Source organism: Nerophis lumbriciformis, linkage group LG11 (assembly GCF_033978685.3).
Source record: "Nerophis lumbriciformis linkage group LG11, RoL_Nlum_v2.1, whole genome shotgun sequence".
NCBI lineage: Eukaryota > Metazoa > Chordata > Actinopteri > Syngnathiformes > Syngnathidae > Nerophis > Nerophis lumbriciformis.
In genome coordinates, this window is record NC_084558.2 from 52,519,183 (window position 1) to 52,542,242 (window position 23,060).

General features: G+C 41.3%; 1 protein-coding gene across 1 annotated transcript in view; it reads left to right on the plus strand.

Annotated features, from left to right (window-relative positions):
- The window catches only part of LOC133610217 (aryl hydrocarbon receptor-like), a 55,534-nt gene that overhangs the window by 23,583 nt on the left and 8,891 nt on the right, over nucleotides 1-23,060 (plus strand). The window contains exons 3-6 of the mRNA XM_061966338.1: nucleotides 15,599-15,693; nucleotides 19,191-19,280; nucleotides 19,408-19,507; nucleotides 19,576-19,667. Of these exons, the coding sequence (XP_061822322.1) occupies nucleotides 15,599-15,693; nucleotides 19,191-19,280; nucleotides 19,408-19,507; nucleotides 19,576-19,667 (377 nt within the window). The remainder of the gene's footprint in view (nucleotides 1-15,598; nucleotides 15,694-19,190; nucleotides 19,281-19,407; nucleotides 19,508-19,575; nucleotides 19,668-23,060) is intronic.

Below are 23,060 nucleotides of genomic sequence, written 5' to 3' on the forward strand. Positions count from 1 at the left end.
TTGGTTGAAAAATGTAGAAATGGTGGAAGTTTGAAACATGGCCAATTCATTTTGAATGGGACAAATGCCCTGGAAAACCTGGAATTCTGGGTAATCTGGGAATTTTTGGAACTTGTCAAGGGAAAGCCCGCGATTCCCGAATAGGCTGAATAGTTTGAAGTTGGAACGCTTTGAATCGGATATAAAATGTGGGAGTTGTGGAACTTTGAAAAATGTCAAATTCTTTTCAATGGGAATTTTATGAAAATGGTAAAAAAATGTGGTTTGGTTGGTGTTGGAATTTTTCAAATGGTCGAAGAAATGTTGAAGTAGTAACATTTTCCAATTCATAAATGGTATTACGGAATTACTGGAATTTGGGAAAAACCGTGAATGTTTCCAGGTCAAAAAACAACTTTGTTTTTTTGTCCTGATTAAGAGGAATGTTTTGACGGTTGAAGAGGGTTGAAAAATGTTGGAGGTGGAGTCGCCAGAAAAAAGGGTGAAAATAGAGTTTGGAAGACTGGGAATTATGAGAATTGCTGGAATGTTTTCAACTTGTAAAAATGATAGTTTGAATGTCCAGAATGAGTGGAATGTGTTGAAGGGGGAATGCTTTGAATTGGTTGAAAAATGTAGAAATGGTGGAAGTTTGAAACATGGCCAATTCATTTTGAATGGCACAAATGCCCTGGAAAACCTGGAATTCTGGGTAATCTGGGAATTTTTGGAACTTGTCAAGGGAAAGCCCGCGATTCCCGAATAGGCTGAATAGTTTGAAGTTGGAACGCTTTGAATCGGATATAAAATGTGGGAGTTGTGGAACTTTGAAAAATGTCAAATTCTTTTCAATGGGAATTTTATGAAAATGGTAAAAAAATGTGGTTTGGTTGGTGTTGGAATTTTTCAAATGGTCGAAGAAATGTTGAAGTAGTAACATTTTCCAATTCATAAATGGTATTACGGAATTCCTGGAATTTGGGAAAAACCGTGAATGTTTCCAGGTCAAAAAACAACTTTGTTTTTTTGTCCTGATGAAGAGGAATGTTTTGACGGTTGAAGAGGGTTGAAAAGTGTGGGAGGAGTAGTCGCCAGAAAAAAGGGTGAAAATAGGGTTTGGAAGACTGGGAATTATGAGAATTCCTGGAATGTTTTCAACTTGTAAAAATGATAGTTTGAATGTCCAGGATAAGTGGAATGTGTTGAAGGGGGAATGCTTTGAATTGGTTGAAAAATGTGGAAATGGTGGAAGTTTGAAAAATGGCCAATTCATTTTGAATGGGAAAAATGTCCCAGAAAACCTGGAATTCTGGGAAATCTGAGAATTCTGGGAACTTGTCAAGAGAAAGCCCGCGATTCCAGAATAGGCTGAACAGTTTGAAGTTGGAACGCTTTGAATCGGATAAAAAATGTGGGAGTTGTGGAACTTTGAAAAAATGTCACATTCTTTTCAATGGGAATTTTATGAAAATGGTAAAAAAATGTGGTTTGGTTGGTGTTGGAATTTTTCAAATGGTCGAAGAAATGTTGAAGTAGTAACAACATTTTTCAATTCATAAATGGTATTACGGAATTCCTGGAATTTGGGAAAAACCGTGAATGTTTCCAGGTCAAAAAACAACTTTGTTTTTTTGTCCTGATTAAGAGGAATGTTTTGACGGTTGAAGAGGGTTGAAAAATGTTGGAGGAGTCGCCGCCAGAAAAAAGGGTGAAAATAGAGTTTGGAAGACTGGGAATTATGAGAATTGCTGGAATGTTTTCAACTTGTAAAAATGATAGTTTGAATGTCCAGGATAAGTGGAATGTGTTGAAGGGGGAATGCTTTGAATTGGTTGAAAAATGTGGAAATGGTGGAAGTTTGAAAAATGGCCAATTCATTTTGAATGGGACAAATGCCCTGGAAAACCTGGAATTCTGGGTAATCTGGGAATTTTTGGAACTTGTCAAGGGAAAGCCCGCGATTCCCGCATAGGCTGAATAGTTTGAAGTTGGAACGCTTTGAATCGGATATAAAATGTGGGAGTTGTGGAACTTTGAAAAATGTCAAATTCTTTTCAATGGGAATTTTATGAAAATGGTAAAAAAAAAAGTGGTTTGGTTGGTGTTGGAATTTTTCAAATGGTCGAAGAAATGTTGAAGTAGTAACATTTTCCAATTCATAAATGGTATTACGGAATTCCTGGAATTTGGGAAAAACCGTGAATGTTTCCAGGTCAAAAAACAACTTTGTTTTTTTGTCCTGATTAAGAGGAATGTTTTGACGGTTGAAGAGGGTTGAAAAATGTTGGAGGAGGAGTCGCCAGAAAAAAGGGTGAAAATAGAGTTTGGAAGACTGGGAATTATGAGAATTGCTGGAATGTTTTCAACTTGTAAAAATGATAGTTTGAATGTCCAGGATAAGTGGAATGTGTTGAAGGGGGAATGCTTTGAATTGGTTGAAAAATGTAGAAATGGTGGAAGTTTGAAACATGGCCAATTCATTTTGAATGGGACAAATGCCCTGGAAAACCTGGAATTCTGGGTAATCTGGGAATTTTTGGAACTTGTCAAGGGAAAGCCCACGATTCCCGAATAGGCTGAATAGTTTGAAGTTGGAACGCTTTGAATCGGATATAAAATGTGGGAGTTGTGGAACTTTGAAAAATGTCAAATTATTTTCAATGGGAATTTTATGAAAATGGTAAAAAAAAATGTGGTTTGGTTGGTGTTGGAATTTTTCAAATGGTCGAAGAAATGTTGAAGTAGTAACATTTTCCAATTCATAAATGGTATTACGGAATTCCTGGAATTTGGGAAAAACCGTGAATGTTTCCAGGTCAAAAAACAACTTTGTTTTTTTGTCCTGATGAAGAGGAATGTTTTGACGGTTGAAGAGGGTTGAAAAATGTTGGAGGAGGAGTCGCCAGAAAAAAGGGTGAAAATAGGGTTTGGAAGACTGGGAATTATGAGAATTCCTGGAATGTTTTCAACTTGTAAAAATGATAGTTTGAATGTCCAGGATGAGTGGAATGTGTTGAAGGGGGAATGATTTGAATTGGTTGAAAAATGTGGAAATGGTGGAAGTTTGAAAAATGGCCAATTCATTTTGAATGGGAAAAATGCCCTGGAAAACCTGGAATTCTGGGTAATCTGGGAATTTTTGGAACTTGTCAAGGGAAAGACCGCGATTCCCGAATAGGCTGAATAGTTTGAAGTTGGAACGCTTTGAATCGGATAAAAAATGTGGGAGTTGTGGAACTTTGAAAAATGTCACATTCTTTTCAATGGGAATTTTATGAAAATGGTAAAAAAAAAAGTGGTTTGGTTGGTGTTGGAATTTTTCAAATGGTCGAAGAAATGTTGAAGTAGTAACATTTTCCAATTCATAAATGGTATTACGGAATTCCTGGAATTTGGGAAAAACCGTGAATGTTTCCAGGTCAAAAAACAACTTTGTTTTTTTGTCCTGATTAAGAGGAATGTTTTGACGGTTGAAGAGGGTTGAAAAATGTTGGAGGAGGAGTCGCCAGAAAAAAGGGTGAAAATAGAGTTTGGAAGACTGGGAATTATGAGAATTGCTGGAATGTTTTCAACTTGTAAAAATGATAGTTTGAATGTCCAGGATAAGTGGAATGTGTTGAAGGGGGAATGCTTTGAATTGGTTGAAAAATGTAGAAATGGTGGAAGTTTGAAACATGGCCAATTCATTTTGAATGGGACAAATGCCCTGGAAAACCTGGAATTCTGGGTAATCTGGGAATTTTTGGAACTTGTCAAGGGAAAGCCCACGATTCCCGAATAGGCTGAATAGTTTGAAGTTGGAACGCTTTGAATCGGATATAAAATGTGGGAGTTGTGGAACTTTGAAAAATGTCAAATTATTTTCAATGGGAATTTTATGAAAATGGTAAAAAAAAATGTGGTTTGGTTGGTGTTGGAATTTTTCAAATGGTCGAAGAAATGTTGAAGTAGTAACATTTTCCAATTCATAAATGGTATTACGGAATTCCTGGAATTTGGGAAAAACCGTGAATGTTTCCAGGTCAAAAAACAACTTTGTTTTTTTGTCCTGATGAAGAGGAATGTTTTGACGGTTGAAGAGGGTTGAAAAATGTTGGAGGAGGAGTCGCCAGAAAAAAGGGTGAAAATAGGGTTTGGAAGACTGGGAATTATGAGAATTCCTGGAATGTTTTCAACTTGTAAAAATGATAGTTTGAATGTCCAGGATGAGTGGAATGTGTTGAAGGGGGAATGATTTGAATTGGTTGAAAAATGTGGAAATGGTGGAAGTTTGAAAAATGGCCAATTCATTTTGAATGGGAAAAATGCCCTGGAAAACCTGGAATTCTGGGTAATCTGGGAATTTTTGGAACTTGTCAAGGGAAAGACCGCGATTCCCGAATAGGCTGAATAGTTTGAAGTTGGAACGCTTTGAATCGGATAAAAAATGTGGGAGTTGTGGAACTTTGAAAAATGTCACATTCTTTTCAATGGGAATTTTATGAAAATGGTAAAAAAAAATGTGGTTTGGTTGGTGTTGGAATTTTTCAAATGGTCGAAGAAATGTTGAAGTAGTAACATTTTCCAATTCATAAATGGTATTACGGAATTCCTGGAATTTGGGAAAAACCGTGAATGTTTCCAGGTCAAAAAACAACTTTGTTTTTTTGTCCTGATGAAGAGGAATGTTTTGACGGTTGAAGAGGGTTGAAAAATGTTGGAGGAGTCGCCGCCAGAAAAAAGGGTGAAAATAGGGTTTGGAAGACTGGGAATTATGAGAATTCCTGGAATGTTTTCAACTTGTAAAAATGATAGTTTGAATGTCCAGGATAAGTGGAATGTGTTGAAGGGGGAATGCTTTGAATTGGTTGAAAAATGTGGATATGGTGGAAGTTTGAAAAATGGCCAATTCATTTTGAATGGGAAAAATGTCCCAGAAAACCTGGAATTCTGGGAAATCTGAGAATTCTGGGAACTTGTCAAGAGAAAGCCCGCGATTCCAGAATAGGCTGAACAGTTTGAAGTTGGAACGCTTTGAATCGAGGGGAAAAATGTGGATGGTAGAGCGCGCCAAAATGTGGAGAAGAAGAAGAATAAAGAGATGAATTTTGGTTTAGAAAACATGTGTGAATGTTCTGGAACATTCACACAATTAGTCATCTTTGTTCTTGTAAGCGCACGCCTAACATAACGTTTCTACAGCAAAGTTCTGCACAACAGGGACTTTATATCAGGTTTTTTTTTACCCTTGGCATTTATGTTTGGCCGCATGCTTGCTGGATGATAGAAGATGAGAAACAGCGTTTATATCCTCTCAATATTCACTCTTTTATTGCTCATATGCAAAATCCCACTTTTTGTGTTTTCATGTACATTCTGATCTGTTTTTGAGATGGTCTGTTTGGTTGAACACTGAAAAAGACACTAACCCAAAACTTAAATGACATTCAGATTAAAATAAATCCAGTCGTGAAATGTCCTCGCTCCTAAATATTCCAAAGTCAACTTTATTATAAGAAAAGTGAAGAGTTTGGGAACAACAGCAACTCAGCCACCAAGTGGTAGGCCACGTAAACTGACAGAGAGGTCAGCATAGTGCAAAGGCTTTCTGCACAGTCACTTGCTACACAGCTCCAAACTTCATGTACGCAGAGAGCTTCAAAGAAATGGGTTTTCATGGCCGGGCAGCTGCATCTAAGCCATACATCACCAAGTCCAATGCAAAGCGTGGGATGCAGTGGTGTAAAGCACGTCGCCACTGGACTCTAGAGCAGTGGAGACGCCTTCTCTGGACTGATGAATCACGCTTTTCCATCTGGCAATCTGATGGACCAGTCTGGGTTTGGAGGTTGCCAGGAGAACGCTACATTTCGGACTGCATTGTGCCGAGTGAAATTTGGTGAAGGAGGAATTATGGTGCAGGGTTGTTTTTCAGGAGTTGGGCTTGGCCCCTTAGTTCCAGTGAAAGGAACTTTGAATGCTCCAGGAAACCAAAACATTTTGGACAATTCCATGCTCCCAACCTTGTGGGAACAGTTCGGAGCGGGCCCCTTCTTCTTCCAACATGACTGTCCATAAAGACATGGATGACAGAGTCTGGTGTGGATGAACTTGACTGGCCTGCACAGAGTCCTGACCTGAACCCCATAGAACACCTTTGGGATGAATTAGAACGGAGACTGAGAGCCAGGCCTTCTCCACCAACATCAGTGTGTGACCTCACCAATGCGCTTTTGGAAGAATGGTGGAAAATTCCTATAAACACATTCCGCAACTGTCAAATTCAAACACCAAACTATCTATTAAACAAGACAAGAAGCAAGGAGTCAAACAGAGACAGGGTTCAATTTAGCTCATGAGGAGAGCGCGTCGACCTGCACCCTCGAACAGTGTCACCCCGCCGCTCTCAGGAAAGGGTTCCACACGCCTCCTCATTTATTTGGGCATTTCCTGATTACATAGCTGCAGCTGCTTCTAAGGGGAGGAGGTCGTAAACAGCTGCTGCACTGGGTCATAAACAGTTCAAACAAAAAGGTGCTTGGAGCGGTGTCAGGTTTGCCCCCTCTCTGCTTGTAGATTTGGGGTCCTTCCTCTGGCTGCTTCTAAGGGGAGGAGGTCATAGCTGCTGACCCGTCTCCGCTCGGGATGGTGTCCTGCTGGCCCCACTATGGACTGGACTCTTACTATTATGTTGGATCCACTATGGACTGGACTCTCACAATATTATGTTAGATCCACTATGGACTGGACTCTCACACTATTATGTTAGATCCACGATGGACTGGACTCTCACTATTATGTTAGATCCACTATGGACTGGACTCTTACTATTATGTTGGATCCACTATGGACTGGACTCTCACAATATTATGTCAGACCCACTCGACATCCATTGCATTCGGTCTCCCCTAGAGGGGGTGGGGGGGTTACCCACATATGCGGTCCTCTCCAAGGTTTCTCATAGTCATTCACATCGACGTCCCACTGGGGTGAGTTTTTCCTTGCCCGTATGTGGGCTCTGTACCGAGGATGTCGTTGTGGCTTGTGCAGCCCTTTGAGACACTTGTGATTTAGGGCTATATAAATAAACATTGATTGATTGATTGATTGATAAACAGCTGCTGCACTGGGTCATAAACAGGTCAAACAAAAAGGTGCTTGGAGCGGTGTCAGGTTTGCCCCCTCTCTGCTTGTAGATTTGGGGTCCTTCCTCTGGCAGTACAATAGATCAAAGAAACCGACACCCTGCACCCTCGTACAGTGTCACCCCGCCGCTCTCAGGAAAGGGTTCCACACATTTATATGGGCATTTCCTGATTACATAGCTGCAGCTGCTTCTAAGGGGAGGAGGTCATAAACAGCTGCTGCACTGGGTCATAAACCGTTCAAACAAAAAGGTGCTTGGAGCGGTGTCAGGTTTGCCCCCTCTCTGCTTTTAGATTTGGGGTCCTTCCTCTGGCAGTACAATAGATCAAAGAAACCGACACCTCCACGGCGCATTCCATCGCACACAGTGGAGGTTTACAAGCCCGTCCGCCTATAGCTTGATAAGATCAAAGACAGCTTTGTAAGCACCAGTGGATCGTAACCACAGGCCGCAAGTTATCACAAGTTGTGTGATAACTTTTATACAATTATTCTGACAGCAACCTTGTGGACAGCCTTCCCAGAAGAGTTGAAGCTGTAATAGCTGCAAAAGGTCATATTGAACCCTATGGGTTAGGAATGGGATGGCACTTCATGTTCATACGTGAGTCAAGGCAGGTGGCCAAATACTTTTGGCAATATAGTGTACTTTGCAGAGTGTGAGTCAGACAGGAAGGAAGGAAGCGAGCCGGTTCTGCTGTCAACGAGACAGCGGGGCATCAAGGGGTCACACTCAAATCACTCGGTCAACGATTCGGACCGTGTGCAAATGGGTAAAAGATAGGATCGGGTGGGGGCCGATGCCAGCGCGGGCTCCCGCTGCAACAACAACACCCGAGATTCCTGCAGACGTGACTCCCTCGCTCTTGACCGCCATGTCGGGGGAAATTCCTGGGGCAGGTTTGTTTTGCGTGGGGGCGGGGGTTAGCGTGCCGTGGAGTCATTAGTGGAAGGGGAAGGAGGCGTCGTGGATCACAGATTAGATGGAAGAGTGAAAGGTCACAAGTGGGGTATTCACCGTCCCAAAACCTGCTCACCCTCTTGGTGAAAAACAAAACCCTAAACCGCACTCGGGATGACTTTGACACCACGTCACACAATCCACACACACACAGTGGAAATGTTACACAAGTGTGACTCATCCCTATCGTCTTGCACGCTCAAACCCACTGCTTCTCCCCCCAAACACTCTCTCTCTCTCTCTCTCTCTGCGGTGGAGTCCAAATCCCACACCAAGGATGGCCAAGGAACCGCACGTCGCTGGCTTTTAGGGGGCGACGCTTATTGTGGGAAGGATATGCAAAAACACAAAACTGCTTCGCCTTTCTGTAAACACATTTTTAAGGAAACATAGTAAAAAAACAACTTCAAATTAAAGCTGCAAGCAGCGTTGGACGGGCCCGCGTATTTGGCAGGTGCTAGTCCTAAGTGTCCCAATACTTTTGTCTACTTTTAGTCTGAAGTGTCCCAAGACTTTTGTGTAGTGTACCTACCTTGTCTGCATTGTGTGGGCACGTTGGTGCTTCCTGCTGTTAAGCAGCCATCTTAGAAAAACAGCACCGCAGGAGCATCAGCGCAGCGGGTCTTTGAAGGGTCATAAAATCAAAACCGGAGCAGGTATTAAAAATCCCATCTATACTTTTAATCACAAGGGTTTTATCTCTCACCTGTGTTAGTTTGAAGGCGAAACGACAAACGCGCTCAGAGGAGATAGATTTTGAAGGAAGGTAACCGGTTTTTACAAAAATGTTGTTTTGAAGGGGGAATAGAAAAATTCCTGTTGATTTTTGCTGAGGGTTGTCAATTTATGAAATGTAGGTCTAAGTGAGACCTACATAGAGGTATTTGTTTCATGTCTATCCGACCTTCCCAGTGGGAGTTACAGGCAGTTTTGTAATTATTTTCTTCCGAGGAGCAGTTTTTTCTCCGTTTTATTAAAAAAAATCTGTAGAGCGCAAATTTTGAATTTGGGGTTAGGTTTTTTTATTAGATCACAGTTTTTGCCAGTCCTGATGTGTGCGTTCAGTTTGGTGAGTTTTGAAGAATGTTAAGGGGGTGAAATTACAGCTGAAAGAGGCAAAAGTGACTGATTTTACTAAAATTTAGTGTTGAAGGGGGAATAGCAAACTTCCTGTAGATTTTTGCCCGAGAAAATAAATTAAAAAAATTTAAGTCTAAGTGAGACCTACATAGAGGTTTTTGTTTCATGTCTCTACGACATTCGTACGGGGAGTTAGAACAAGTTTACTTGGTAGGGGGCGCTAGAGCGCAATTTTGAGTTTTGGGGTTTGGTATTTTTACCAAAGAGTTTTGTTCGCGTTTTTTTATGTGTGCGTCAAATTTGGTGAGTGTTGAAGCATGTTAAGGGGGTGAAAGTAGTGCGCAAAGCTGCGGAAGAATAAAGAAAGAATAAAGAATAATAATAAAACCTTAGAAAAACAATAGGTCCTTATGTCCCATTGCATAAGGACTCCCTGTGGGAGTCCTTTTGCAATGGGCCATGGCGGGCCCTAACTATATAAGCACTAGTGTTGTCCCCATACCAATATTTTGGTGCCGGAACCGGTACCAAGATGTATTTTGATACTTTTCTAAATAAAGGGGACCACAAAATTTTTTACTATTGTCTTTATCGTAACAAAAAATGAAACATATGTTTATTATTGTCATTTAGACCTTAAATAAAATAGACAACTTGCAGTGTTTCCCACACATTCATTTATTTGTGGCGGCCCGCCACGAAAGAATTACGTCCGCCACAAATGGATTTTTCGGCTTTTGACTCGGTCGACCGCTCATAAAAGCAATGGGACTGTCTGTGAATGTTGCTTGTAGTTACACCTCAGGTGCAGTAGGTGGCGGTAGCCTACTATGCACTATGCAATAGCACTTAATTCACCTGGTGGGCCAGAAGAAGAAGAAGAAGAAGAAGAGGGACGGACAGACGGACGGAATCAAAATACTCGCCGGCTACTTTTCATAAAGATGGCGCTTCCTACGTTTCTACCTCAAACGTCCAAAAGCTGCTGAAAGCCTTGATCCAGGATGCCATGGGGAAAAAAACTTAAATGCTGCCTTTTGGCGACAGTTAGCAGCTTGGTGGCTCATAGCCGGCTAGCTAACGCTTGCTAGCGTGGTAGCATTGCTTCATTTTTACAGGTGTTATAGGTAGATAGTAGTGATGGGTCCGGCAACACCGATGCATCGGCGCATGCGTCGAGCTTATAGAGCGAAACCCTGTGTCGGTGCGCGTACCGCTTTTAGAAAGTCACGTGACCGACCATGAGCTGTTTTGGTCACGTGACCGATACGCCAACTGTGTCGCACTGACGCCTCCTCTGTGCCCTGTGAGCGGCTCTTTTCTACAGCCGGAGAAATAATAACTAAGAAGAGAAAGCGTCTAAAATTGAATACGTTGGAAAAACTGTTTTTTTTTTTTATAAAAATGTGTAAAAATAAATAAATAATAATTTCCAGGTCCACAAGCATCCTCATTCACAACACATTCTCTTAGATTTCCATGTTATGATACATGTTCACATTATTTGACTGTATCTAAAAAAGACAAAAAATATATTTTTATTTAAATGAAGTTATGAAATAATCCTAAATGAAATACAATGACTTGGTTTATATTATTGTATATACTAGGTCAGTGGTTCTCAACCTTTTTTCAGCAATGTACCCCCTGTGATTTTTTTTTAAATTCAAGTACCCCCTAATCAGAGCAAAGCATTTTTGGTTGAAAAAAAAAAGATCCATCCATCCATCCATCTTCTTCCGCTTATCCGAGGTCGGGTCGCGGGGGCAGCAGCCTAAGCAGGGAAGCCCAGACTTCCCTCTCCCCAGCCACTTCGTCCAGCTCCTCCCGGGGGATCCCGAGGCGTTCCCAGGCCAGCCGGGAGACATAGTCTTCCCAACGTGTCCTGGGTCTTCCTCGTGGCCTCCTACCGGTCGGACATGCCCTAAACACCTCCTTAGGGAGGCGCTCGGGTGGCATCCTGACCAGATGCCCGAACCACCTCATCTGGCTCCTCTCGATGCGGAGGAGCAGCGGCTTTACTTTGAGCTCCCCCCGGATGACAGAGCTTCTCACCCTATCTCTAAGGGAGAGACCCGCCACCCGGCGGAGGAAACTCATTTCGGCCGCTTGTACCCGTGATCTTGTCCTTTCGGTCATAACCCAAAGCTCATGACCATAGGTGAGGATGGGAACGTAGATCGACCGGTAAATTGAGAGCTTTGCCTTCCGGCTCAGCTCCTTCTTCACCACAACGGATCGATACAGCGTCCGCATTACTGAAGACGCCGCACCGATCCGCCTGTCGACCTCACGATCCACTCTTCCCTCACTCGTGAACAAGACTCCGAGGTACTTGAACTCCTCCACTTGGGGCAAGATCTCCTCCCCAACCCGGAGATGGCACTCCACCCTTTTCCGGGCGAGAACCATGGACTCGGACTTGGAGGTGCTGATTCTCATCCCAGTCGCTTCACACTCAGCTGCGAACCGATCCAGTGAGAGCTGAAGATCCTGGCCAGATGAAGCCATCAGGACCAAATCATCTGCAAAAAGCAGAGACCTAATCCTGCAGCCACCAAACCAGATCCCCTCAACGCCTTGACTGCGCCTAGAAATTCTGTCCATAAAAGTTATGAACAGAATCGGTGACAAAGGGCAGCCTTGGCGGAGTCCAACCCTCACCGGAAACGTGTCCGACTTACTGCCGGCAATGCGAACCAAGCTCTGACACTGATAATACAGGGAGCGGACCGCCACAATCAGACAGTCCGAAACCCCATACTCTCTGAGCACTCCCCACAGGACTTCCCGAGGGACACGGTCGAATGCCTTCTCCAAGTCCACAAAGCACATGTAGACTGGTTGGGCAAACTCCCATGCACCCTCAAGGACCCTGCCGAGAGTATAGAGCTGGTCCACAGTTCCACGACCAGGACGAAAACCACACTGTTCCTCCTGAATCCGAGATTCGACTATCCATACAGCACTATGTCATCAGTTTCTGATTTATTAAATTGTATAACAGTGCAAAATATTGCTCATTTGTAGTGGTCTTTCTTGCATTATTTGGGAAAAAAAGATATAAAAATAACTAAAAACTTGTTGAAAAATAAACAAGTGATTCAATTATAAATAAAGATTTCTACACCTAGAAGTAATCATCAACTTAAAGTGCCCTCTTTGGGGATTGTATTAGAGATCCATCTGGATTCATGAACTTAATTCTAAACATTTCTTCACAAAAAAAATAAATCTTTAACATCAATATTTATGGAACATGTCCACAAAAAATCTAGCTGTCAACACTGAATATTGCATTGTTGCATTTCTTTTCACACTTCTTTTTGACAGACATTTTAGTGACAAACCTGAGCTTGTGCTTCACTGAGTTTATGAACTTACATTCATATTTTGTTGAAGTATTATTCAATAAATATATAAAGGATTTTTGAATTGTTGCTATTTTTAGAATATTTAAAAAAAATCTCACGTACCCCTTGGCATACCTTCAAGTACCCCCAGGGGTTCGCGTACCCCCATTTGAGAACCACTGTACTAGGTCATAAAATCAGTGTCAGTTGAGTCGGTCCATAGGTTGCCTGTAGGGATTTTTAATGTCCAGCAGATGTCAGTATTTAGTGACACAGTATCAATACAGTTTTGCAATGTGTCAAAACGCTTCATGACGCCTCATCAACCCATCACTAGTAGATAGGTTATAGCTGCATCGCTCACGGCTCGTCATATATTTAACGTTAATCCGTGATTTCACCGAGCGTTTCACTGACGGTGAGCAGCCTGACGCTGCTTCATTAACACCGCCGCTGTTTGACTCGTGGCCCGGGGCAGACGCTCGTAGTAACAGTCACGTGTTACAATACCGACGAGCTAACGTGTCCAGGTTATAACCATGTTGTCAATAAACACACATGGACTGAAGCTAAATCGTCCACTGTCCACTGCAGCATGTGAATGCAATGAAAATAATAAAATCTGAGCCAACCAGCTGTTAAAATGTTGTCCAGGTTAATGTTTTGGCCATCAAAGACCCTTCATTTCAAGATTTCAACTGTGATTGGGCTTTAAACAGGTGGCTGACCTGTTCAGATGAGTGTAACTGCTACTGGTCAAATAATGTGAAATAGCATTTAATTTTACATGTATGCAATGCCATTTAAATGCAATTATAGATAATAATAATAATAATAATAATAATAATAATAAATACTGTGTAGTGCTGTAAATAGTCAACGAGAAGGATTCTATTAAGATATAAGCCATGAGCACTACACAGCAAGAAAAAAACCTAGGCAGGACAAGTACAAATATTGGGGCAAGTAGATTTGAGAAGTCAGGCAAGTAGAAAAAAACCTTAACGTTGAACCCTGCATGTGTTGAGCTGCTGCCGCTTAAGGTTAGACGGCACTGTACATAGAGCGCTTCTGCTCGTTAGTAATAAATTCTAATGTTGGATGTTCACTCCTTCACACAGATGAGTATAGAAAAATATTTTCAACGGCTGAAAAGGGCTCGACTTGGAGAGGAGGTAGGCCTACAAGTTCGGACCACAGGTGCGACCTGTTCAGCAGCAGCAGCAGGAGGAGGAGGAGGAGGAGGTTGACTGACTGTGGCAGGACACCTCTGCCTCTGTTTCACTTCATGTTGCTGGTAAATAATATGGTTGTAGTAGTAGGCTAAAGTTAAATTATTTAGTATTCACTAATTAAAGGGGCAGAGCTTTAAGAGACATTTTAGCTTTTATATTTTATAAGATATATTTTTTGTAAGAACCACAATTAATAAATATATTTCAGTGAATCACTAATTGTTCAAATCTGTATATAAATATGTACATAAAATGTTGTAATTATATTCCAACTCCGCGTTCTTCTTGGTCATCCCCCCCCATCCCCCCCCCCCCCCCACTCGCCCGCCGACCACACCACCACAAATAGATGCCTGTCCTGTGGGAAACACTGACTTGTCTTTTAGTAGTAAGTAAACAAACAAAGACTCCTAATTAGTCTTATGCAGTAACATATTGTGTCATTTATACACCTATTATTTTCTACACATTATGAGGGACAAACTGTAAAAAATTATTATTAATCCACTTGTTCATTTACTGTTAATATCTGCTTATTTTCTGTTTTATTCTATCTACACTTCGGTTCAAATGTAATAATCACTTATTCTTCTCTTCTTTGATACTTGACATTAGTTTTGGATGATACCACACATTTAGGTATGGATCCGATACCAAGTAGTTACAGGATCATACATTGCTCATATTCAAAGTCCTCATGTGTGCAGGGACGTATTTACTGACTTTATAAACATAATATGAATTTAAAAAAAACGAAAGAAGATTTTGTGATGCTAAAAAATATCGATGTAATCATAGTAGTATCGACTAGATACGCTCCTGTACTTGGTATTACAGTGGATGTCAGGTGTAGATCCACCCATGGCGTTTGTTTACATTGTGACGCCTCCTACGGTGTGTAGTGAAGCATGTTTAGCTAGTCCTCGTCCTCCAGTGATAATGCTACTTGTAAGAAATGTACTTTATTTGTGGCCATGGAGGCGAGGATTAGTGATTTAGAAGTAGCTAAAACACTGCCGACTGCGACACCAAACTGCGTCTATTCTCCCTTTTCTGTCTACACACTGTGTCTGCTTGTAAGTACTCCGTGTGTGTGCGCTGCCGAACATGCTCCTCTGCTCGTAAAACCAGCAATGACACGACGGGGGGGGGGGGGGGGGGGGGGGGGTGTATGGGACCGGTACTTTTTAGAGCCGGCATAGTACCGAATATAATTAATTAGTATCGCGGTACTCTAGTAGTACCGGTATACCGTAGAACCCTAATAAGCACACAAAGTTGGTCTTTTCCACGATTTTGTCAGGTTATTTACTAAAGGTAAACATTTAAGGCTACTGGCAGCTACACAGCAGCTAAGCACATTATAGCACACACGCGATACATACGTAATATTAGAAGGCCCCCTAGGACGGGGGTCGGCAACTACATGTGGCTCTTTAGTGAGCTTTTTCAAAAATGTATAAAAATGGAAAATGAGAGAAAAATATATTTGTTGTTTTAATATGTTTTCTGTAGGAGGACAAACATGACACAAATCTTCCTAATTGTTAGAAACCCCACTCTTTATATCAAACATGCTTCACTGGTGAGAGTATTTGGCGAGCACCGTTTTGTCCTACTAATTTTGTCGGAGAAAAGTCCCATCATTTAACCGCACCGTTTTATAGGCCGCATGGTGCAGAGTGTAGGGGAAAAAAATGTACGGTAGTTTGTAGTCCTGAACACACTTATCCAGTTGCCTCGGGAAGGCCAAGTGTTCAAACCGTGCTATAACGACAAAAGTGTTTTCGAGCTCCGGCTCCTCCTTGGCACCGACGCCGTTTAGTTTGTGCCTATGATCATTGTTGTCGTTCTTTTCTCTTCAGAGGGACTCCACAGCAAAAGCGCCGCGCGCCCTCCGGACGACCGAGCGGTGACCCTGGATGGCGTCAGGTTCTCGGAGGGCGAGTTCCTCCTGAAGGTACCCGGGGAGAGAGGGTCTTGAGCAGGGGTCCCCCAAACTTTTTGACTCGGGCCGGGGGCCAGGCTGTATATATATATATATATATATATATATATATATATATATACATATATATGTGTATGTATGTATGTATGTATATTTATATATGTGTATATTTATTTATATATATATGTATATATATGTATATTTATATATATATATGTATATATATATGTATATGTATATATATGTATATTTATATACAGGTAAAAGCCAGTAAATTAGAATATTTTGAAAAACTTGATTTATTTCAGTAATTGAATTCAAAAGGTGTAACTTGTACATTATATTTATTCATTGCACACAGACTGATGCATTCAAATGTTTATTTCATTTAATTTTGATGATTTGAAGTGGCAACAAATGAAAATCCAAAATTCCGTGTGTCACAAAATTAGAATATTACTTAAGGCTAATACAAAAAAGGGATTTTTAGAAATGTTGGCCAACTGAAAAGTATGAAAATGAAAAATATGAGCATGTACAATACTCAATACTTGGTTGGAGCTCCTTTCGCCTCAATTACTGCGTTAATGCGGCGTGGCATGGAGTCGATGAGTTTCTGGCACTGCTCAGGTGTTGTGAGAGCCCAGGTTGCTCTGATAGTGGCCTTCAACTCTTCTGCGTTTTTGGGTCTGGCATTCTGCATCTTCCTTTTCACAATACCCCACAGATTTTCTATGGGGCTAAGGTCAGGGGAGTTGGCGGGCCAATTTAGAACAGAAATACCATGGTCCGTAAACCAGGCACGGGTAGATTTTGCGCTGTGTGCAGGCGCCAAGTCCTGTTGGAACTTGAAATCTCCATCTCCATAGAGCAGGTCAGCAGCAGGAAGCATGAAGTGCTCTAAAACTTGCTGGTAGACGGCTGCGTTGACCCTGGATCTCAGGAAACAGAGTGGACCGACACCAGCAGATGACATGGCACCCCAAACCATCACCCAACCATGCAAATTTTGCATTTCCTTTGGAAATCGAGGTCCCAGAGTCTGGAGGAAGACAGGAGAGGCACAGGATCCACGTTGCCTGAAGTCTAGTGTAAAGTTTCCACCATCAGTGATGGTTTGGGGTGCCATGTCATCTGCTGGTGTCGGTCCACTCTGTTTCCTGAGATCCAGGGTCAACGCAGCCGTCTACCAGCAAGTTTTAGAGCACTTCATGCTTCCTGCTGCTGACCTGCTCTATGGAGATGGAGATTTCAAGTTCCAACAGGACTTGGCGCCTGCACACAGCGCAAAATCTACCCGTGCCTGGTTTACGGACCATGGTATTTCTGTTCTAAATTGGCCCGCCAACTCCCCTGACCTTTAGCCCCATAGAAAATCTGTGGGGTATTGTGAAAAGGAAGATGCAGAATGCCAGACCCAAAAACGCAGAAGAGTTGAAGGCCACTATCAGAGCAACCTGGGCTCTCATAACACCTGAGCAGTGCCAGAAACTCATCGACTCCATGCCACGCCGCATTAACGCAGTAATTGAGGCAAAAGGAGCTCCAACCAAGTATTGAGTATTGTACATGCTCATATTTTTCATTTTCATACTTTTCAGTTGGCCAACATTTCTAAAAATCCCTTTTTTGTATTAGCCTTAAGTAATATTCTAATTTTGTGACACACGGAATTTTGGATTTTCATTTGTTGCCACTTCAAATCATCAAAATTAAATGAAATAAACATTTGAATGCATCAGTCTGTGTGCAATGAATAAATATAATGTACAAGTTACACCTTTTGAATGCAATTACTGAAATAAATCAAGTTTTTCCAAATATTCTAATTTACTGGCTTTTACCTGTGTGTGTATATATATGTATATTTATATATATATATATATGTATATTTATATATATATATATATATGTATATTTATATATATGTATATTTATATATGCATATATATATATTTATATATATACATGTATATATATTTATATATATATATATATATATATATATATATATATATATATATATATATATATATATATATATATATATATATATGTATGTATATGTACTGTATGTATATATGTGTATATATACTGTATATGTGTATATATGTGTATGCATATATACCGGTATATATAAATGTGTGTGTGCGTGTGTGTGTGGGTGTGTGTGTATGTATATACAGTATATATGTTAGGGATGTCCGATAATGGCTTTTTGCCGATATCCGATATTCCGATATTGTCCAACTCTTAATTACCGATACCGATAGCAACCGATACTGATATATACAGTCGTGGAATTAACACATTATTATGCCTAATTTGGACAACCAGGTATGGTGAAGATAAGGTCCTTTAAAAAAATAAAAATAAATAAATAAATAAATTAAAAACATTTTCTTGAATAAAAAAGAAAGTAAAACAATATAGAAACAGTTACATAGAAACTAGTAATTAATGAAAATGAGTCAAATGAAGTGTTAAAGGTTAGTACTATTAGTGGACCAGCAGCACGCACAATCATGTGTGCTTACGGACTGTATCCCTTGCAGACTGTATTGATATATATTGATATATAATGTAGGAACCTACCAGAATATTAATAACAGAAAGAAACAACCCTTTTGTGTGAATGAGTGTAAATGGGGGAGGGAGGTTTTTTGGGTTGGTGCACTAATTGTAAGTGTATCTTGTGTTTTTTATGTTGATTTAATAAAAAAAAACAAAAAAACTATATCGATAATAAAAAAAAAACGATACCAATCATTTCCGATATTACATTTTAAAGCATTTATCGGCCGTTAATGTGTGTGTGTATATATATATATATATATATATATATATATATATATGTGTGTATGTATATATGTGTATATATATATATATATATATATATATATATGTATGTATGTCTTAATAAGGTTATCCAAAAAATAGTGCTCGATACCGTAGTAGAGCGCAATATATGTATGTGTGGGAAAAAATCACAAGACTATTTCATCTCTACAGGCCTGTTTCATGAGGGGGGGGTACCCTCAATCGTCAGGAGGGTACCCCCCCTCATGAAACAGGCCTGTAGAGATGAAATAGTCTTGTGATGAAATAGTCTTGTGATTTTTTCCCACACATACATATATATATGTATGTATGTATGTATACATTGTCTTTATAATCCGTTTTGTCATTTAACATTAATTAACTAACTCAATTGATGTTCATCAATATTTAACATTGTCACGTTATCGATGGGAAAATTCCTTTTTAGACAATATGATTTGCCTGAGCGGCTCAGAGACACCAAGAGTAACAAGCGGTAGAAAATGGATTAGAAAGGAAAGATTAAAAAAAATAAAAATAAAAAAACTTTTTTTTTTTTAACTTGGGACTTCCTGTGGGCCAGATTTTGGATGCTGGGGGGCCGGATCCGGCCCGCGGGTCTTAGTTTAGGGACCCCTAGTCTTGAGCTTTGTCCTTGCAACGATTGTCGTCTTTTTTCCCCCCGCCAGTCGCTCAGCGGCTTCGTCTTGGTGGTGACGAGAGACGGCACCATCTTCTACACCTCGTCCACCATCCAGGACTTCCTGGGCTTCCATCAGGTTTTGGATCTTTTTATTTGTATTTATTTATTTCCGACTTCTTCTCGAGCACACACGCTAACTTCATCTCGCAGGATGCTATTGTGTGACACGTTTCCGTCTCTCACGCGTACTTCTTCTCTCTCAGTCCGACGTGGTGCAGCAGAGCATCTTGGACCTGGTCCACGTTGACGACCGAGAACTGTTCAGCTGCCAGCTGCAGCCCGGGGTCCAACTGGGCGACGCCAGTGAGTGTCAAGGTGCGCTAAAGTCTGATGGAAAGGATGTTTGTTCATGTTGAAACTGTGTCATGCAGCTCCGATGTTGCCCATGGACGACTCCTTCTTCCTGGAGAGAAGTTTCTGCTGTCGCCTTCGCTGCCTCCTGGACAACACGTCTGGATTCTTGGTGACACAAATAACTACTTTCACTTTTTCAGTTGACGTTACGCTGCCTTAGAGCATTCCATCCCATTCTTGGGGCGACGGTTGCCAATACCTGGCAATATACAATATATTCCCAAAAGTATTTGGCCACCTGCCTTGACTCACATATGACATCCCATTCCTAACCCTGGAAAGGCTGTCCACAAGGTTGCGGAGTGTGTTTATAGGAATTTTCCACCATTCTTCCAAAAGCGCATTGGTGAGGTCACATACTGATGTTGGTGGAGAAAGCCTGGCCCTCAGTGTCCGTTCTAATTCATCCCAAAGGTGTTCTATGGGGTTCAGGTCAGGACTCTGTGCAGGCCAGTCAAGTTCATCCACACCAGACTCTGTCATCCATGTCTTTATGAACCTTGCTTTGTGCAATGGTGCACAGTCATGTTGGAAGAGGAAGGGGCCCGCTCCAAACTGTTCCCACAAGGTTGGGAGCATGGAATTGTCCAAAATGTTTTGGTATCCATGGGCGGCATGGCGTAGTGGGTAGAGCAACCGTGCCAGAAACCTGAGGGTTGCAGGTTCGCTCCCCGCCTCTTACCATCCAAAAAAATCGCTGCCGTTGTGTCCTTGGGCAGGACACTTCACCCTTTGCCCCCGGTGCCACTCACACCGGTGAATTGAATGATGAATGATAGGTGGTGGTCGGAGGGGCCGTTGGCGCAAATTGCAGCCACGCTTCTGTCAGTCAACCCCAGGGCAGCTGTGGCTATGAAAGTAGCTTACCACCACCAGGTGTGAATGATTGATGGGTTCTAGATGTAAAAGCGACTTTGGGTACTTAGAAAAGCGCTATATAAATTTCAGTTATTATTATTATTATTATCCTGGAGCATTCAAAGTTCCTTTCACTGGAACTGAGGGGCCAAGCCCAACTCCTGAAAAACAACCCCATACCATAATTCCTCCTCCACCAAATTTCCCACTGCAGTGCAAAATGTAGCGTTCTCCTGGCAACCTCCAAACCCAGACTGGTCCATCAGATTGCCAGATGGAAAAGTGTGATTCATCAGTCCAGGGAAGGCGTCTCCACTGCTCTAGAGTCCAGTGGCGACGTGCTTTACACCACTGCATCCCACGCTTTGCATTGGACTTGGTGATGTATGGCTTAGATGCAGCTGCCCGGCCATGGAAACCCATTCCATGAAGCTCTCTGCGTACTGTACGTGGGCTAATTGGAAGGGTTGGAGCTCTGTAGCAACTGACTGTGCAGAGACTTTCTGCACAGTGCGCTTCAGCATCCGCTGAGTTGCTGTTGTTCCCAAACTTTTCCATTTTCTTATAATAAAGCCGACAGTTGACTTTGGAATATTTAGGAGCGAGGACATTTCACAACTGGATTTGTTGCACAGGTGGCATCCTGTGACAGTTCCACGCTGGAAATCACTGAGAGCGGCCCATTCTTTCACAAATGTTTGTAGAAACAGTTTCCATAAGTCCTTTTTTTTTTTACGCCTGTGGCCGGGCCAAGTGATACTGATCATTTGGATGGGTGGCCAAATACTTTTGGCAATATAGTGTATTATTAGATATAATCATGATAATCATTAGGGAGGTTTGTTTGTACAAACAAATCCATTCACACCCGAATCGCAATTCTTACTTATCCCGATTCTAGATGGATTCATAACCCAGCAGGAAGGAGACGTTGAGAACTTGTTGAGTTAAGTCCTGATGTTGAGCAACTCAAAGCTGATGTTGAAACAACATGCTTTTTGACAACGTTTAGTCAATGTTGGGTTCTAAGACGTTGATTTGAGCATTTAATTTTGGTCATTTCCAGAGGTGTGGACTCGAGTCACATGACTTGGACTCGAGTCAGACTCGAGTCATGAATTTGATGACTTTAGACTCGACTTGACAAAATGTAAAAAGACTTGCAACTCGACTTCGACTTTAACATCAATGACTTGTGACTTCACTTGGACTTGAGCCTTTTGAATTGACATGACTTGACATGACTTGCTACTTTCCCCAAAACCCAAAGATGAAAAAGTTATTCGGGAGCGCTCCGTATTTTTCATTGTGTACTTGTCTATCAGCGTTGCGTGTGTCAGCTGGTGTGCTCTCAGTACAACAGCCAATCAAATTAGATCTACTTTGTTTTCATCACACAGCATTCATCCAATCAAATTGCAGGACAACCAACGGAGAAGACATGTCCAAACCACACGCCGGTGAACAAAAAATGATACCTAAAATAATTTTGTTTGGGTATAAAAATTACGAGGTGGTCAACACAAAACGGTTTGCAGTATGCAACACATGCGGTTCGAAAATTACTGATGGAGAGGCAACAACTTCCAACTTTGTCCGGCATTTGAAGTTGCACAAAGAACGGTAAGTTTTGAATGTAAGATAACGTTTATTGGCTAAGTAACGTGACTTTTATTTGCTGTGTAGTTAAATCAGTGAGGCTGTAAACTCACTGCTAACGTTATAACGTTATTGCAAACACGGGAATCTGTTGCAGTTCACTACCTTATTCATACTTTTTGTTCAGTGATTTTTTTTAAGCAGGGTTACGTTAGTCAATACATCACACGTAACGTTAGACGGCGGTCAGCAGCACCGCGTATTTTAGCCACCTAAAAAAAGACAAAAATAGTAAAATAAAGGTCAGTTAAAATGTATACTATATTATGAATATGTGTACCGTTTTAGCTAGCTTTCTGACATACTGTTGGTTGTTTACCTCAGTGGTCCCCAACCACCGGGCCGCGGCCCGGTACTGGTCCGTGGATCGATTGGTATCGGGCCGCACAAGAAATAATTTTTTTTTTCTTTCTTTTTTTAATTAAATCAACATAAAAAACACAAGATACACTTACAAGTAGTGCACCAACCCAAAACAACTCTCTCCCCCCTTTTGTTCTGGGCATTGAACATGAAGACTCTTCCTTCACTGTTCCGAGTGGCCATGAGAGTCTTGGCAGTGCCTGCCTCCAGTGCTCCAGTGGAGCGAGTTTTCAGCCATGGTGGCATCATACTACGCCCCCATCGTGCACAAATGACTGACAGACTCTTGGCTAATTTGGTCTTTTGCAAATGCAATGCAGCATAGGGCCCTGACATATAAAAAGTACAACTTTTTTGTTATGTTCACGTATATGTCATGTTTTTTCAATGTTAACACTTTTGTACAAATAAGTACATTTGCACTTTATTTTTCAATGTGTTTGTTCTGTAAAGGAATGAGTTAATGTTTAAAATGACTGGTTAATAGTGCTATTATAAAGTGCAATGTCAGCACAATTTTCTTTCCTGCAATTTTTAAAATGCACTTGTTTTAATAAATAAATACAGCGTTTGAAAAGCATACACAATCTGTGTTAATATATTAGTCTGTGGTTAAAAGGAC